General features: G+C 44.9%; 2 protein-coding genes across 6 annotated transcripts in view; one reads left to right on the top strand and one right to left on the bottom strand.

Moving 5' to 3' along the window:
• LOC114588886 (uncharacterized) overlaps positions 1–14,586 on the bottom strand; it is a 145,730-nt gene extending 131,144 nt beyond the window's left edge. For 3 of the 5 annotated variants that reach the window (XM_028714651.2, XM_028714652.2, XM_028714648.2), the window contains exon 1: positions 14,273–14,586. In XM_028714651.2, the coding sequence (XP_028570484.2) occupies positions 14,273–14,396 (124 nt within the window). In that variant the 5' untranslated portion in view covers positions 14,397–14,586. Of the gene's footprint in view, positions 1–14,235 lie in introns of all 5 variants that reach the window. The other 2 variants (XM_028714649.2, XM_077922139.1) reach the window with 2 other exon arrangements.
• Positions 1–17,018, top strand: part of SLC31A2 (solute carrier family 31 member 2) — a 989,995-nt gene that overhangs the window by 253,596 nt on the left and 719,381 nt on the right. The gene's annotated exons all lie outside the window — the stretch shown is intronic.

A 17,018-nucleotide genomic window follows, 5' to 3' on the forward strand; every position in this document is an offset into this window, starting at 1 on the left:
AAAGTTTAATCTTCTGCTTTATCCAAAGCATAAAAAGCACCGAAAATGGCATTTGGAGAGGAAGTTTGATGGCGTGGAGATATCTTGATACTCAGAAAAGAAATCTGAATGCTTAACCATTAAAAACAAAAAGTTATGCTTTTAATGGTATCAGCACAGAATTTCTCAGTAGAATTTTTATTAGCAATGAAGACAATTTGGTCCACCGCAAAAGGGAAATCAGCTTCTTGTATTAACTAAGCACAATCTTTGCTATCTAGAGTTCCTTCATCTAAATCAGTCCCAGGCCACCAGAACTGGACATTCTGGGGTAATGCATAAGAATTCCACTCACCTGCTTCGTTGGTATTTCCATCCTGAATAGATTAAATGGAAAGGAGGCATTCTAATTGATGTCAGATGCCTCAGCCCCCTTTTGTTCCCCTCTCCTTTCCACCCACACACCATAGAAGGAGGAGGAGGAAGAATCACTCCAAGCAATGTGGTTTCACTGATCTAGAGACCAGTTGAGGCCACTTAGACTCAATTACACAGGTTCCAAGAGAGGTCAAAGTAAGGAGTGGCTTAACAATGTCCCAGAGGTCAAGAACCCAATGCTGCTGCTCTAAAACTCCCCAGCACAGAGCCCATGACCCTGCTTACTGCATCTGTAAAACCAATTACAGCACAAGCTTCATCTGTTTGCAATCAGATCCTCATTTACAGCAGTTCTGAGGACCTCCAGGTTCATCTCCATGACTTTACAGGTTTTTCTGCTTGTGGGTGAGGTGTCTGCTGTTTTCCCACTCTGAGTCCTTTCATAAGGTAAAAGGACAGTACTCAAATTGACCATTAACCTAATACTAATAAATCAGTATGCTGTTTCTGCAGTAATTCAACCAGTTCTGGGTAAAGCTGGGAGAAACTGTCAATTTAGGCTTCTTTCAGTTTTTCAACCTTAAAAAATTAAAGTCCTCACTAAAATTCATCAGACATATACATTTTTCTATGCAATTTCCCCCAATTGCACAGATTATTTTTTTGCAAGCAGTTTCCCTAATGTAAATGCATTTTTGTACACCTGTAGGAATGGTTTTAGAATCTATTTTTATGTACAGTGGTACATCAGGTTACATACGCTTCAGGTTACAGACTCCGCTAACCCAGAAATAGTGCTTCAGGTTAAGAACTTTGCTTCAGGATAAGAACAGAAATCGTGCTCTGGCAGCACGGTGGCAGCAGGAGGCCCCTTTAGCTAAAGTGGTGCTTCAGGTTAAGAACAGTTTCAGGTTAAGAACGGACCTCCGGAATTAATTAAGTACTTAACCCAAGGTACCACTGTATATGTTATCTTATTTTTATCTTGTTGCACGCAACTTTGAATTTTAAAGCCTCAAACTGTAAAGTGTTTTATAAGTTGGATACAAAACACAAATTTGTACAGAACCACTATTTTGTGTCTGAATCTTAATGAACCTCAGGATTCTAGGGAGAAAGAGAAAAGGATCCCACAAATGCCACTCTTGAGCTACAATACTGCAGCCAGTAATTTGTCACAAGATGAATAGAGGGAGCATATCTAAATTAAAGAGGACAAACCCGACCTCTACTTGACTTCAATTTAATAAATAGGCTAGCTCTTCCCCTGGGCTAAATTGATTTGACCTGTGCCCACAAACATATAAATTTTACTCACTGCACATTTACTGTAAGGGCAAAAAATAATAATGACACACATCTGTTCAATAAGGCCATTAAACATGTCATGTCATTTCAGGTATGGGGTGATCAGCATTCCTGGCATGGTCCAAGTGAATGCTACCATTTACAAGTTTTAAAAAGCGATGGAAATATGTAACTCCAAAAAGTGAGGTGAGGCGGAACCCTCAAAAGCCTTCAGTAATATATAGTGGTACCTGGGTTTAAGAACAGCCCAGTTTAAGAACGATTTGGTTTACAAACTCCGCAAATAGTTACAAAACCGGAAATAGTGTCTTGGCTTGAGAACTTTACCTTGGTCTAAGAACAGAATCCGAATGGTGGAAGGCCACCGGCGGCGGGAGGCCTCTTTAGGGAAAGCACGCCTCAGTTTAAGAATGGTTTCGGTTTAAAAATGGACTTCGGAACGGATTAAGTTCATAAACTGAGGTACCACTGTATTTGCATTCAGGACTGGTACCAGGTTTGAGGGGAAGCATTCCCAGCTGAGACATCGCCTCAGTTAGTGAACACTGCTTGAGACAGCTGCCAAAAGCACAGCTGTGCTATGGGTGGCTAGATGTACCTGCCATTTTAATTTCCCACAGTGCCTTTATATCATAGATTATGGCCCTCACGATGCTATTGGACCACATGAGGAATGGAGAAGCCCTAAAGACCTCTCTCTCAGGTCCTTTAAACTATTCCCATGTTATGGGCCCCTCATGCAGCACATAGTTAAACTCTGGAACCCACACAAGTGACTGATGGCCATCAACCTAGATGGCTTTAAAAGAGTATCAGACATATCCATGGACAAGAGAGCTATCCATAGCTCCTAGCCATGATGACCCTATGACCTGCCTCCACAGTTGGAGGCAGCAATGCTTCTGAATACCAGTGGCTGGAAACTGCAGGAGGGGAGAAGACTCTTGTGCTCAAATCCTGCTTAAAGGTTTCCCACTGGGGCTGCTGCCCCTATGATGCCAGCTCCGCAGCAATGATCTCCTGCTTAGCCTCTGCCACTGAGGGGTTGAAGTCCTCCCCACCTCCCCAGTGAGGCTCTGTGTTCCAAAGAAGGGGTGATGGAGAGTGCTGATGGGTCTGCTTTCCTCTTTCCAGCCTCTGGAGTCACAAGGGGAGAACCTCTGTCCCTAGGTTGCCAGCACTACACACATATATTTTCTCTCCTTCTCCTCCTCCTCTGTCTGGAGATGCAAACCCATGACAGACCTGAGAGAATATGAGGGGCCTGCTCAATCAGGCCAATGGCCCATCTAATCCAACATCTTGTTCCTGCAACAGCCAACCAGATGCCCCAGTGGGTCTGCTATCCAGTCTACATGGGCAGATTCAAGGGTCCCCCTGCTCAGCCTTGAGGCAGGGTGACGCAATGGTGGAGGAAGCCGCTTGGGCACCTGGGGCAGCACAAAAATCTCACAAGATCTCATGGCGCATGCAATATTTTGCTGGAAGCTGCTGCTTCTGCTTCTTTGCAGGCTATGTCACACAACCCAGGTAAGGGAGGTGTCAGTGGGTGGACAACACGGCAGCACACACACACACACCCCATGGGACATGTCAGCCCTTACTTCTTAGACTTGTCTTTAAACAAGATTTAGACTAGAGAGCCCTTCAGAAAGAGGGCACCTTCAAAGAGGGGGCTGTCCTCTGTAAAGTAGGTCAGATGGCTACCCTATCTGTGAAGCTCTGAAGGATCTGCAGAACCTCAGGAGATACCATAGGAACAAAGACCAACAGATACAAAAAGGCAAATTAACAGCTGCAGAGGAGAATTTTGCTTCAGCTTCTGCCCCTGCTCTGACCCAGATATAATCACCTACCCGCTCATTTATTCATCCTACTTGAAAATGGCCAGCTAAAATATCCTCCAGGGAAGTGGCTCTTAACCCCTGCTGCCTAGGCATAAGAACTTCATGACCTCTAGCTTTGCAGAAATTCAGCTGCCCGCAGGCATTTAAAAAAGATGTAGTCAAAGTTCAATTCAACTAATTAGGCTTCTCTGTCATGAACCTAAGAGACATAGACAAGGCTGAGGCCTGAGCACCAATTTATCATGAATGCCCAGCTGTTGGCAGCAGGCAAACATAACAGTTGTTGTGTAGTGGTTAGAGTGCTGGATCAGGACCCTGGGAGACCAGGGTTCAAATCCCCACTCTGCCATGAATTCACTTTCAGAATAACCCCCTCACAGGGTTATTGTAAGGATAAAATGGAGTGGAGGGGAATTAATGTATGCCACCTTGAACTCCTTGAATAATAGAATTGGAAGGGACTCAAGGATCATCTAGTCCACACCCTGCAATGCAAAAATCTCAATTAAAGAAGGTAGTCCAAGGTAGGACAGGCCACCACCTCCCAAGGGAGACCATTCCACTGTCAAACAGCTCTTACTGCCAGAAAGTTTTCCATATATTTAGTTGGAATCTCCTTTCTTGTACAGTGGACGCTCGGGTTGCGAACATGATCCGTGAGGGAGGCACATTCACAACCTGCAGTGCCACATCTGCACATGACCGCGTCGCGATTTGGCGCTTCTGCACAAAGCACGATTTAGTGTTTCTCTGCATGCGCGAGCACCGAAACCAGGAAGTAACCTGTTCTGGTACTTCCGAGTTCGGTGCAGTGCGCAACCTGAAAACGCACAACCTGAAGAATCTGTAACCCGAGATATGACTGTAACTTGAAGCCATTGGTTCGAGTTCTACTCTCCAGAGCAGGAGAAAACACGCTTGTTCTCTCTTCCATGTGACAGCCCTTGAGATATTTGAAGATGGCTATCATATCTCCTCTCAGTCTCCTCTTTTCCAGGCTAAACATACCTAGCTCCTTCAACTGTTCCTCATAAGGCTTGGTTTCCAGACCCTTGATCATCTTGGTTGCCCTCCTCAGTACATGTTCCAGCTTGTCAACATCCTTTTTAAATTGTGGCACCCAGAATTAGACACAATTGGAGGGGCAGTGGTGGTTGGTACCTATTGGGACGTGGAATGCAGGGCAACCAACAACAGGTGGCACCAGAGCCAATGATACAGCCAGAGCCAATGATATGCTAAGCCAACTGTTACAAGGTTTGTCCCCATCCTTCTCCTCCCTGCTGAATTCTTCAAGGGCAACACTGAAACCAAGGAGGAGGAGAAAGCTGACAGGCAAGATCACCTTCTGGATTGTAAGTAAGAAGGCAGAAAGGTGGGGTCTGGCTGAAGGAGGTTGGTGGGCTTGGGCCCCATTCACCCTAATGGACCAGCCTCCACTGGAGGTATCCTCACAACAATTTTGTCATGTAAATTAGGTTGAGGGAGGCTGGCTGGCTGATGATCACCCAGTGAGCTTCATTTTGTGTGTGGCGGGGGGGAGGGGGAGCAGTTGAGCTTTGATCTCTAATCTACCACACTGACTCTGTGAGCTATGCATCCATGACCCGAGCTACTCTTTCCTGGGGCAGAGAAACAAGCATTACAATCCTGCAAGTGCCGCCACCAAAGCATTTCCCTTTTAAGACATAAAGAACCCAAAAGATTGGCACATGGCCAAGAGTGGACACAGCTGTCTCTGCAGGCTCTGACACTCTTGTACAGAGAGATCTATTGGGAAGGGCACTAGAACAGCTCCCAGAATGCTCCTACATTTATGGTGAGCAGGCTGGCTGCCCTGAAATATTTCTTTCCAAGTCATCAATGCCCACTTTCTAACACAGATCTCCCTGCACCCTTGACAATGATAAATTTAAGCCACCAGCAGCCCCCCTCACCCTTTGTGACCTACCCCTGCCATTAATCAAACAAGACCAGACATGAAAGTAAAAGACAAAAGATTTGTACGATCTGAAGAGAAACCAGAGAGGATTGCTTCAAGAAATGGCAAAAATATATTTCTAAATATATCTGGCAAGGGAAAAAACCGAGGGGAAAAAATATAAAATATTGATAGATGCTAAAGAGAGAGGAGGTTTTTCTCTGCTGGATATGAGATTATATTATGAAGCTTCCTGCCTGTGCTAGTCGAAGGAATGGTTGTCATTGAAAAATCCACATATCTTAGACCTAGAAGGTCATGATAATATACTTGGCTGGCATGCGTATTTGTGCTATGAAAAGTTGAAAGTACATAAAGAATTTACATAAAGGGAATGTACATAAAGTACATAAATAGACTGTATAATTAGGAAAAAATTGTATAGAGTATGGGATAAATATAAAAAATTATTGGAAAGAAAAACACCACTTTGGCTTTCACCAGAAGAAACTATAGGGGTGAAAAAGAAGAATGTGACGGAAAACTGGTAACACAGGAATTTGTTAAAGGAGGAAGGTGGAGAATTTAAATTAAAAAAGTTAAAGGACTTATCAAGAATGTTAACATGGATGCAATATCATCATTTAAACGAAGTATTCATAAAAGATAAGAAATGGGGGATTGCGGGACAAGTGTCTCAATTAGAGAGAGAGATCTGTTAGACTATAATGTTAAAGTGATGTCTAAAATGTATGCTACTGCTAGAATGGGAGACAAAAGATAAACAAGTGAAATCATCAATGATACATTGGGCAATAGATATTGGTCACAATATAGAAATGGAGGCATGGGAATGATTGTGGAATATAGATATAAAATTTACAGCATGTTATGGTTTAAGAGAAAATTATATGAAAATGCTATACAGAGAGTATCTAACACCTACCAGATGGCAAAAATGTATAAATTGAAATCGAATGAGTGCTGGAAATGCAAAGAGAAAGAAGGTACATTTTTCACATGTGGTGGTCTTGCAATAAAGCTAAAGCCTACTGGGAAATGATATATAATGAATTGAAAAATATGTTTTTTAAGATAACATTTGTAAAAAAAACCACCAAAAAACAACAACAATTTATTTATGTGTGCAACCACGGCTACAAGAATGATGGAAAGAAGAAGTCCCGACAAGACAAGAATGGCTACAGAAACTAATGGACTATGCAGAAATGGTGAAACTTACTGGAAGAATAAGAAACCAAGACAACATACTCTTTAATAGAGAATGGAAATCTGTTATCAAATATATACAAACAAATTGTAAACAAATTCAGACGTTAGCAGAATTATTATAAGAATGTGCAGTTGCTAAAACTTATATGAAATAGCTGAGAAAAAGTATAAATAAATTTAATTAGGAAATTCTAGGGGAAATAGAGTAAATTTAAAGAACCATAGAAAGAAGGGGAGGGGAGTTAAGGTTCAGCATGTAACAAATTTTTTTACTGTATGATTTTTTTGGTTATAATTTAAATTTATATATATGAATGAAAGACCAGACATGAAAGGCAAATCTTGGATTGACCTCAGCCATGGGTAATGGAAATCAAGTGGATGCCAGGGGCATTTTGACCCACCCTACATCCATCATCAAGATCTTTCAAAGAGAGAAAAGGCAACTCTTAACATCGTCCTGGGGAGAGAGGCAGAAATAAATCTTACAGCTTCCAATTGCTGGGTGTTTCCCAAACTCTTGCTGAAGGCACCACAGCAGAGGTGGACCAGCTGGTGGGAGCTGGAGTCCAAGAACATCTGGGTGGCCAAAAGTCCCCTATTCCTGATTTACAGTGTTAAACAGCAGTGTGGAACCTGCTACCCTCCAAATGCTGCTGGACTCCAACTCCCATCATCCTAGGCCATGTGCTGGATCAAATCAAGGGTTCCTCTCTTCCACCTTATGGGGAGGGGACAACCCTTGAGGTATTACAGTCCTGACCTGAGCCGTTTAAGGTTTTATAGGTCAAAACCATCACTTTGAATTGGCCCCAGAAACTACAGTGGTACCTCGGGATGCGAATGGGATCTGTTCCGGAGCCCCGTTCGCATCCCGAAGCAAACAAAACCCGTGTCCACGTGTCGTGTTTCGCCACTTCTGTGCGTGATGTCATTTTGACCGTCGGCGCATGCGTGCACAGTAAAACCCGGAAGTAATGCGCTCCGTTATTTCCAGGTTGCTGTGGAGCGCAACCCGAAAATACTTAACTTGGAGCACATTTATCCCGAGGTATGACTGTAATTGGCAGCTCTATGTATAACTTGTTTCAGTAAACCATGGAAAATGGGTGGCTGGGTGGGCGGGCATCTTTTTGTATTAAGAACTGATTCAATGAAGTTGTGAAATAATTCTAAATTCTAAACTTGTTTGTAGATTAATTGCATGTTTGAAACAGATACTGTTTGACTGACAAGCTGTGCAAAGTGGCCTGGGTTCTGGCTACTGCTTCTCCATATTCCACCTCCCCTCCCACTGTGCAAAACACTATTGTTGCTGTTCTTGTGTAAATTTTCTGTGTATTTCCTATTTTTTACTAACTTCTAGTTTTTCATTAAAGAAATGATTTCTCCCCTTTTGTGCAACAGGCTTTGGCTGATTAAACAATCTGTGGCTTTTAAAATGTGTCAGGGGTGTGTGTGGTTTTTTTATGCTATATATTTTATGTTTTCCTTGTGTGTTTTATGTTGTGGCCTTTGGCTGAAGGGAGGTATGTAAATTTAAATAGTAATAAAATAGTAAGTTAAGGATTCGATGAGTCAGCCTCTGTCACTAGAGGCATGGGTGAGTCAAGTTTCTCATCCGTCCAGTCTTAAATTTGATTCCTCTCACCTCTGCAGTAATTCGCAATTTCATTAAAATTCATCAGCACTTTAGTTGGAATTTCTTCTGATACGCACAGTTTTGACCGATTCTGCTGCAAACAATGTCCCCTAATAAAATGCATTTGTGCACCTTTCACACTAATATGTGCAGTTTTAAGTACATTTCCCCACTAAGTGATGCATTTTTGGTACATTTTGTTTGGTAGATCAGCATTGCTAAATTTGAAGTACTGCAAAATGTTAAAGGACAGCTCTGTTTTCATAGACTCATAGAACTGTAGAGTTGGAAGGGACCCCCATGGGTAATCTAGTCTAAGGTTACCAGATTTTTTCAATGAATCCGGGGACACTTTTCAGCATCCTACTAAATAGATGGATTTTGTCAGGGGACTGGTTTGTAAATCCAGGGACTGTCCCCAGGAATCAGGAACATCTGGTAACCTTAATCTAGTCCAACCCCATGTAATGCAGGAATCTCAGCTAAAGCTTCCACAACAGATAGCCATCCAAACTCCAGTGCAGGAGAGACAGGGCTGTCTTAAGCATATGCGGTGCTGGGTGCAAAGATCTGCCCAGTGCCCCCCCCCCGGTTGCCCAGTCCCACATGCGCAGAAGGGCGGAGCCAGCTGGCCACCTCAGCATCTCGCTGGCTCGTTAGCCCCCGAATTCATGGCGTAGAGCCGCCCACAGCAGAAGAGTCTGCCGCAGCGCTCTAACCGATGGATGGGCTCTTCCCTGGACTCAACTCTCGGGCCCCAGACTCTTGGCCTGGCACCCTGAGAGCCTGGTGCCCAAGTGCCCCACACCCCTAGTGCCTATGGGTAAGACGGCCCTGAGGAGAGACCACCACTTTCCACTGCTGAACAGCTCTTACTGTCAGAAAGTTTTTCCATATGTTTAGTTGGAATCTCCTTTCCTGTAACTTGAAGCCATTGGTTTCAGTCCATGTGTTGGTTCAAGAAGGGAAATTAGATCGCTTCTCATTCAAACACAAAGTCTAATTTCCCCACCATCCATATCTGTCACATGCGGCCTAGTGCAGATGACATAAGTACCATGAGCTTTGTCTCAAGAGAGACTACAGGGCACACCTATATACAGAAATCAGTTTCTATGCCTTAGCATATAATGGAACAACATGACATCATTTGGCTCAGGATTACAGTCATTCAGCTGTACCAGCAAGTGGGAAATCCACCAGCATTAGACCATCAACCAAAGTTGATGCAAGCTGGTTGAGAGAAGAAGGGAAACACCATGACCCAACACCACCCAGCACTATGCCCAATCCATCTAAACTGTCTGACTCACAGTATTAGGAATGGCCTCCACAGAGCCAGCCAAAACCAGCAGAAGAACCCAGCACCTGACCTCAATTGCAGGAAAGCCAAGCCTTTTCCTATCAAGCTTTGTGAGTTCTGCAAATAGCAATAAATAAAATAATAGTCTGCTAGTCCTGTATGTGATGACAGGGCGGTAGCATTAGAAAACAATCAAAATTGACAGTTTTGTCCATCTCTGGGACTGTATGCATGGTGATAGGTGTGTAATTAAAATTATCTGCAGAATGCAAAACAGGTCCCTAGAAGCTTCAGGTGCTGGATCGCACAGCGCTTCCTAAATTTTACATATACTGTATATGTATTATCTCATTATGACATACATATGATGCCACAGCCATCACAGGCTAATATCTCACTCCATATCACTTTTCTTGTAAACAATATGAGAAAGGTTCTACCTTATCCTTTACAACAATTCTCAGTGGACCTAACAAAACATACATCCCTCTTGGCCAGGGCTGCCCATCCATGAGGCAAGGTGAGGAAACTGCCTCAAACGGCAGGATCCATAGGGGCAACAGATTCCAATGCAGATCTTTATTCCCCTTGTTCCCAATGTAGATCTTCACTCTCTGCTTCTTCCCTGCTGGGAGGGGAGTGTTGTTTTGTTCCTCAGGTGCCAAAATGTCTTGGGCCAGCCATGCTCTGGGCCACAGCTGGAGAATCTGCTTTGCACGCAGAAGGTTAAAGGCTCAATCCCCAGGTTGAAATGGTAGTGGACACTGTCAGAAATCCTGGAGAACCTCTGCCAGCCAGTGCAGACATTCTTGATTGTAAGCGGCAAGTTTTTATCTCTAAATTAAACTTCAATATGCTCAAACCTGTGGCCCTTTTGCTTTATCTGCAACACATTAGTCCTTTCAGTCACACAAGATCTGTGCAACAAGTGAGCACATATATTTAATTCACAGAGTAAATATGCTGCAGGAATGTCTTAAGTAGCCCCAGTCAGAGGATGGCATGAGAGTACAGGTGCCTTGAGAGTATAGAGCAGCTACCCCTGAAATGGATACAAAGAATCGCCCAACCAAACTTTTATGAATATAAAGCAGAGTTACTCCACTGAACCAGAATGTGGAGTGGGTGTAGATCATACAGGCAATTCCAAGTTTAATACTTGGCATCTCCAGGTAGGACTGTGAGAGAATCCTCCCCACACCCCTGGGGAGGTGCTGCCAGTCAGTGTTGGCAATATTGAAATAGATAGACCAATGGTGCAACTCAGTATAAGGCAGCTTCCTATGTACCCATTATAGCGAAACGGTGGTATTACAGTAGTAGAACATCTGCTTTGTCATGGGTTCAACCCCCATCTTCTCCAGATAGAGCTGGGAATACTTGCTGCCTCCTGAAAACTTGGAGAGATGCTGCCCTTCAGCATAGACAGTGCTGAGTTGGATGGTCCAGTTGTTTGACTCAATATAAGGAAACTTTCTATGTGGATTCATCTGAGACATTTAACACCCAACCTGAGCTAACTTGGCTTCTGGATTTTTACCCTCCCAAGTGGCAGTATATGATCTCACAGTGAGTAATGTCTTCAAGATCTGGAGTTTTAAAATGACATAACAGCCCCCATCCAGGGAAAAGAAAAGAAAAACTTTGTCCCTCCTTCCAGCTGTGGTGACCTCTTATTTGTATGACCGCAGACATTGAACATAAAACCCATGTTAAATCTTATTAGCCTGCCAAAGCCAGCACCCAATCACTAACATGTGCTGGAATGACAATACTCTTCACAGCTGCCTATGGACAGGGAAAGGAAGGTCCCTTGAAACCTGCTGCCAGATGGTAGGCAGTGCTGTGTTACTGAGTAGCTCAATCCCTGGCTGCAACTCTGCACATGCTTTTGAACTGTATGTGTGTGATGGGGAACCTGTTGTAGCCCAAAAGCCATGTACCTTCTGGGCAACATTCCAGGGGTCAGGGAACATGCAAACATGGGGAGAGCAACACGGCCAATTTTACCTTTGCACAGCATTCTACTTTCTACACACTCCCCTTTGTCCTCCATCCTGGCAGCAAAGAATGAGCACATTCGAGCCAGGCAAAAACACTGAGGTTGCAAAGGATGGGTGGGGGTCAGTGAGGGGCATGGCCTTGGGACAATCCCAAGGAAGGTTTCCTCTGCCCTGTTCTAAAAGGTGGAGATCTTGCACACTGCTATGCAGAATAGTCCTGTATCAAAAGCACAAGTTGCCACCTCCACTTTAGACCAGGACAGCAGCTGCACAGCCTATGGTACTGAATAATGTCCAGGAGTTTAGACCATAGAGCTCAAGCCTTACAGACCCATGAGATTGGAAAAGTTATGTGGATCTTTCCTTGAACAAAGACATTTTGGGCAGCAAGTCAAGCCCACCCCACAAAAAAAGAAAGAAAAGAAACACAGACCCATCTCCCCCCTCCCCTGCAAAATACCATAACATAGCTAGCAATTTGCAACAGAAGGTTAGCTGTCTGATGTCTGTCATTCATTAAGCACCCTAGCTTGACAGATGCTCTTTTAAAAAAGAAATAAGGAAAACAAAGAATTCTCCTGCAGGTCTCCCATTCACAAAAGAAAGACTTGTTTATGGTAATCTCTTTTTGTTGTTCTGGATTCAGAGCTGATCCTCAGTGCCAGGCTGCAGACATCCAACCAATTGCATATAAAGGCAGGTGTTGCAATGTGTGGCACAACCGGGACCCATGAGGGTTGGGATCCACTGCTAGCAATTTAGGAAGGATGGTCCAGAGACGCAGGGTTAAATTGCAAGCAAAGCAGAGGCAGGAAGTCTTTTTTAGCCCAAGGGCCACATTTCCTTCTGCACAATCCTCTGGGGGCCACATGCCAGTAGTGGGCAGGGGCAGAAGTAGGTGGAACAATGATGCAAATTTCATCCTCCTTCAGTTTCTACACACACACCTCTTTAGCCTCCATCCAGGCAAGTAAGAAGGAAAAAAATGGAGTTCAAAGGTGCATGCCAGACAGGCACAAACACTCAAGGAGGGTGCGAAGTAGAGACAGGAATTTGATTTGGGGAGAGTCCCAAGGACCAGAGAGGTCTGTAGGGCTGCATGTGGCTCCTGGGACTGAAGTTCCCCATCCCTGGGTTAAGATAATCAGGGCAAATGGACCCCTGATATCTAAACAGATCGGCAAGGATGCTTTGATGGGGAACATTTAACCCACCTGTGTGGACTGTGGCTGCTACTGCGGAGACTTCGCTGCCTCTGATGCAGTCAGCGCTGGATTAACCATTAAGCAAAATAAGCACATGCTTATTTTCCATTGTCAGATTTTAAACTTTAATGGTCACAAATTGCTCAGCTAAGCATTCATTTTCTCTGTTGAAGTATATTAAAAATCGCAACAGAACAACCATGCAACAATCCTCTGGGATAGCTCAGTGTCCTCTGGGATAGCATGGTTGTTCTGATGGGATTTTTAATATACTTCAACAGAGAAAATGAATGCTAACTGAGCATGAGACTCTTAAAATCAGATTTAACAATCTGATCAAAGACTTTGCAATTAGAAAAAGTAGGAGAATTTTCCCCCAAACATAAATAAAGTGGAAGTATACAAAAACAAATATTATTTTCCATCTTACTGTAGGTTTTGTTTCAATTTTAAAAAATCACATTTTGTTTTACAGTTTATTATTGTTTATATTCTGAATTAGATATATATAGGGGCACCAAAATCTTTTAAGGGCATAGGGCCTCTAAAGGTCTGCATCTGACCCTGTATGAAGTGAGAGGTTACTGAGCCAGATGGATACCTTGAACCCAGTTTAGCAAGGCTGTGCTACTGCTCTTAACAAAGAGTTGCAATCAGCGCTAGTCCTACTCAAGGTAGACCCACTGAAATTAACAGGCATGAGTTAGATTTATTACTTTAATTGGGTCTACTCTGAGTAGAACTTGGTGGGATGCTGAATCCTGCAGCACAGTTCTTGACAGGAGTGACACCCTGTCAGCATGTAGCAGCCCTATAGTACATGCTTTCCTAGGAGTAAGTCCCGCTGAGGTCAACGGAGCTTGCTTCTGAAGAGATGTACAGCAGGTTGCACCGTAGGGACAACGATTTTGAGGGCGCCTACCTGGGTGTAAGGGACGCGGGTGGTGCTGTGGGTTAAACCACAGAGCCTAGGACTTGCCGATCAGAAGGTTGGTGGTTCGAATCCCTGCGACAGGGTGAGCTCCCATTGCTCAGTCCCTGCTCCTGCCCACCTAGCAGTTCGAAAGCACAGCAAAGTGCAAGTAGATAAATAGGTACCACTCTGGCAGGAAGGTAAACGGTGTTTCCGTGCGCTGCTCTGGTTCGCCAGAAGCGGCTTAGTCATGCTGGCCACATGACTCGGAAGCTGTGCGCCGGCTCTCTTGGCCAATAAAGCAAGAGCGCCACAACCCCAGAGTCGGTCATGACTGGACCTAATCGTCAGGGGTCCCTTTACCTTTACCTTTAACACTACAATCGTTAACCTCACTTTTCTGCGAGTCAGCCTCAGTTTATTCAATTGGACTTACTTCTGAGTAGGCCACCCCCACCCCCCACAAATGCCTCCGCGTCAATTCCCCCTCCCCAAATAGCCACCTGCTCGTCTTCCGCTGACCAGGGGCGCCTCCCTCACCTGCAGGCAGCCCCGAGCCGCCGCCGGCTGCGGAGTCTCCTCCATTTCGCTCTAGATGGCTTTGCCCGGCAGTCGCAGATCCCAAACTCCGGGGCCAGAACAGAAGCAGCGGAAGGAGCAACATCACCGACGGCTTCTCTCGAACAAAGGGCGCTGCTGGAGAACCCGAGGAACCCGAGCGGCGGAAAACGCTTGCGAGAGGCTGAGTGTCGGACGAGCCCGTGGACCAGGCTCAGAAAGGCTTGAGGGAAACTTCCCTGCTCCCTTCCCGGGGCATGGCGCCGCCCCGCGCAGCCACAGCCGCTAAGATGCGCGCGCGGTGGGGGTGGGGGGAAGAGAGAGCGTGGCTGTTAAGGTGAAAGTAACTTTCTTGAGAGTAACTTCTGTTACATTGGAATAGGATAGGAATGAACACTGCAAGGGCGTTCGGAATAGACAGAAAGACAGACAGGTAGATAAGAGCCGTGTCTGTTTCAAACAGCAAGGTGAATTTTCCCACTTTTAAATGAATAAATAAAAAGATACAAGATGTGTGTCTTGTATAAAAGAATGAATTTAAAAACTGCAGAAGCCCAAAACAGTGAAAAGATTAGGGTGCCCCCTCCCGGTTGTGCAATTCGAAATAAAAATAGTAATAAACCTTGGAAGAAAATTTTATTTTTGGAAATGTATGCGAAACCTATGAATGTATTAAAAGAGCTTATGCTTCCATATTTTCTGGTTGCAAAATTATTTCAAAAACAATTTTAGCATTGGGTGAGGGGTTAAGGGCGTAGCCAGGATTTATGTTCGGGGGGGAGGCTTCACTTAGCGGGGGGAGGGCGCAGAACCTCTGTTAAGTGTTTTTATGGATTTGCTTGATTTTGGGGAGGGGGGCACCTGCCCCTCTTGGCTATGCCCTTGTGAGGGGTGCCCCTTCTCCGCTGGTGAGCTATGCAAGCGCTTAGTTGGCTACTGGATAATAATTTTAATGTATATTTGTACGCAGTGTTAGATTTGCTCAGAGCAGACCCACTGAAATCCATCAACTTGACTCTATGTAAACTGCACTGAGCTTTTCACTATTCAGTAATACATGTGTTTTGTAAAAAAATAAAAAATAAACTCCTGCTTAGTGCAAGGAACATAGGAAACTGTCTCCTATTCAGTCCGTCAAACTTAGTATTGTCTGCACTGACTGGCAGCAGCTCTCTGGGGTTTCAGATTAGGAACATTCCAAACCCTGCCTGGAAATGCCAGGGATTGAACCTGGGACCTTCTGCGTGCAAAGCAGGTGTGAGGAATGTAAGAAGAGCTTGCTGGATCAGGCCACCTAGACAAGTCCAGCATCCTGTTCTCTAAGTGGCTGACTTGAGCACAAGACCACTCCCCTCCTGTGGTTTCTAGCAACTGGTATTCAGAAGCATTATTGCCTGTGACAGTGGAGGCAGGGCATGGCCATCATGGGGAGTAGCCACCAATAGCCTTATCCTCTGTTAATGTCTCTTAACCTTCTTTCTTTCTTTTAAAGCGTCCTATTGGGGGACACGGGTGGCGCTGTGGGTAAAACCTCAGCGCCTAGGACTTGCCGATCGCATGGTCAGCAGTTCGAATCCCCGCGGCGTTCGGTCCCAGCGCCTGCCAACCTAGCAGTTCGAAAGCACCCCCGGGTGCAAGTAGATAAATAGGGACCGCTTACCAGCGGGAAGGTAAACGGCGTTTCCGTGTGCTGCGCTGGCTCGCCAGATGCAGCTTGTCACGCTGGCCACGTGACCCGGAAGTGTCTCCGGACAGCGCTGGCTCCCGGCCTATAGAGTGAGATGAGCGCACAACCCTAGAGTCTGTCAAGACTGGCCCGTACGGGCAGGGGTACCTTTACCTTTTTATTGGGGGTGAGTTCCACTTCTTGACTATGCTCTTCTACAATAGTGTGTGTGCAACTTCAACTTCAGCAACGACTTTATTGTTTTATTATTTTTTATTATGCATATTAATTGCCTCATAGCAGCAGCAGCAACAACAACAACAGAAATGCAAACGTATAAAATTGCAGCGCCTGAAAACACAACAGAACAATTTTATTCTGGTAAAATATCAGCAAAACACACTTCCTCTCTCTCTCTCTCTCTCTCTCTCTCTCTCTCTCTCTCTCACACACACACACACACACACACACACACACACACACACCACACACACACACACACACACACACAAAATCCATTCCATCACCTTTGAGGTGCTTGCTGTAAAAATGTGAAAAGCAGACTCTCCCCATTCAAAGAAGCAGCAGCAATTCGTCATTCAAAACCCTGGTGGGTGGGTGGGTGGACACACACACACACACACACTTTGCCTTGCACCTGCATGCATTCAGGGTTGGTGCCAGACAGACCTGTCCTGGGGAAAGCATTCCATAGGCAAGGAGCCGCCACTGAAAAGGCCCCTCCTCTTGTCCAATCTTTCTTTGGCGGGGTCACCCAGAGTACAGTCCCTGATAATCTAAAATGAGAGTGGGAAACCTCAAGCATGGGGCTTTTCAGTCTGGCCTTGAGGACCCTCCTCACACCCTCTCTTCAGCTACACCCTCTCATTATGCTATTTTGGGTCCCTCTCCCTTAACCCACCCCCCCTGCAATCCCCATGACTCTTCCAAGCCCGCTGACATTCCCCTCATTTACTACCTGCAATGGTTAGGTTCACTGTTGAAGAAAGCATACTGCTTAATACCAGTTGCTTGGAATTACAGGTGGGAAGAGGTGATGGT

This window comes from Podarcis muralis, chromosome Z (assembly GCF_964188315.1).
Source record: "Podarcis muralis chromosome Z, rPodMur119.hap1.1, whole genome shotgun sequence".
Classification (NCBI taxonomy): domain Eukaryota; kingdom Metazoa; phylum Chordata; class Lepidosauria; order Squamata; family Lacertidae; genus Podarcis; species Podarcis muralis.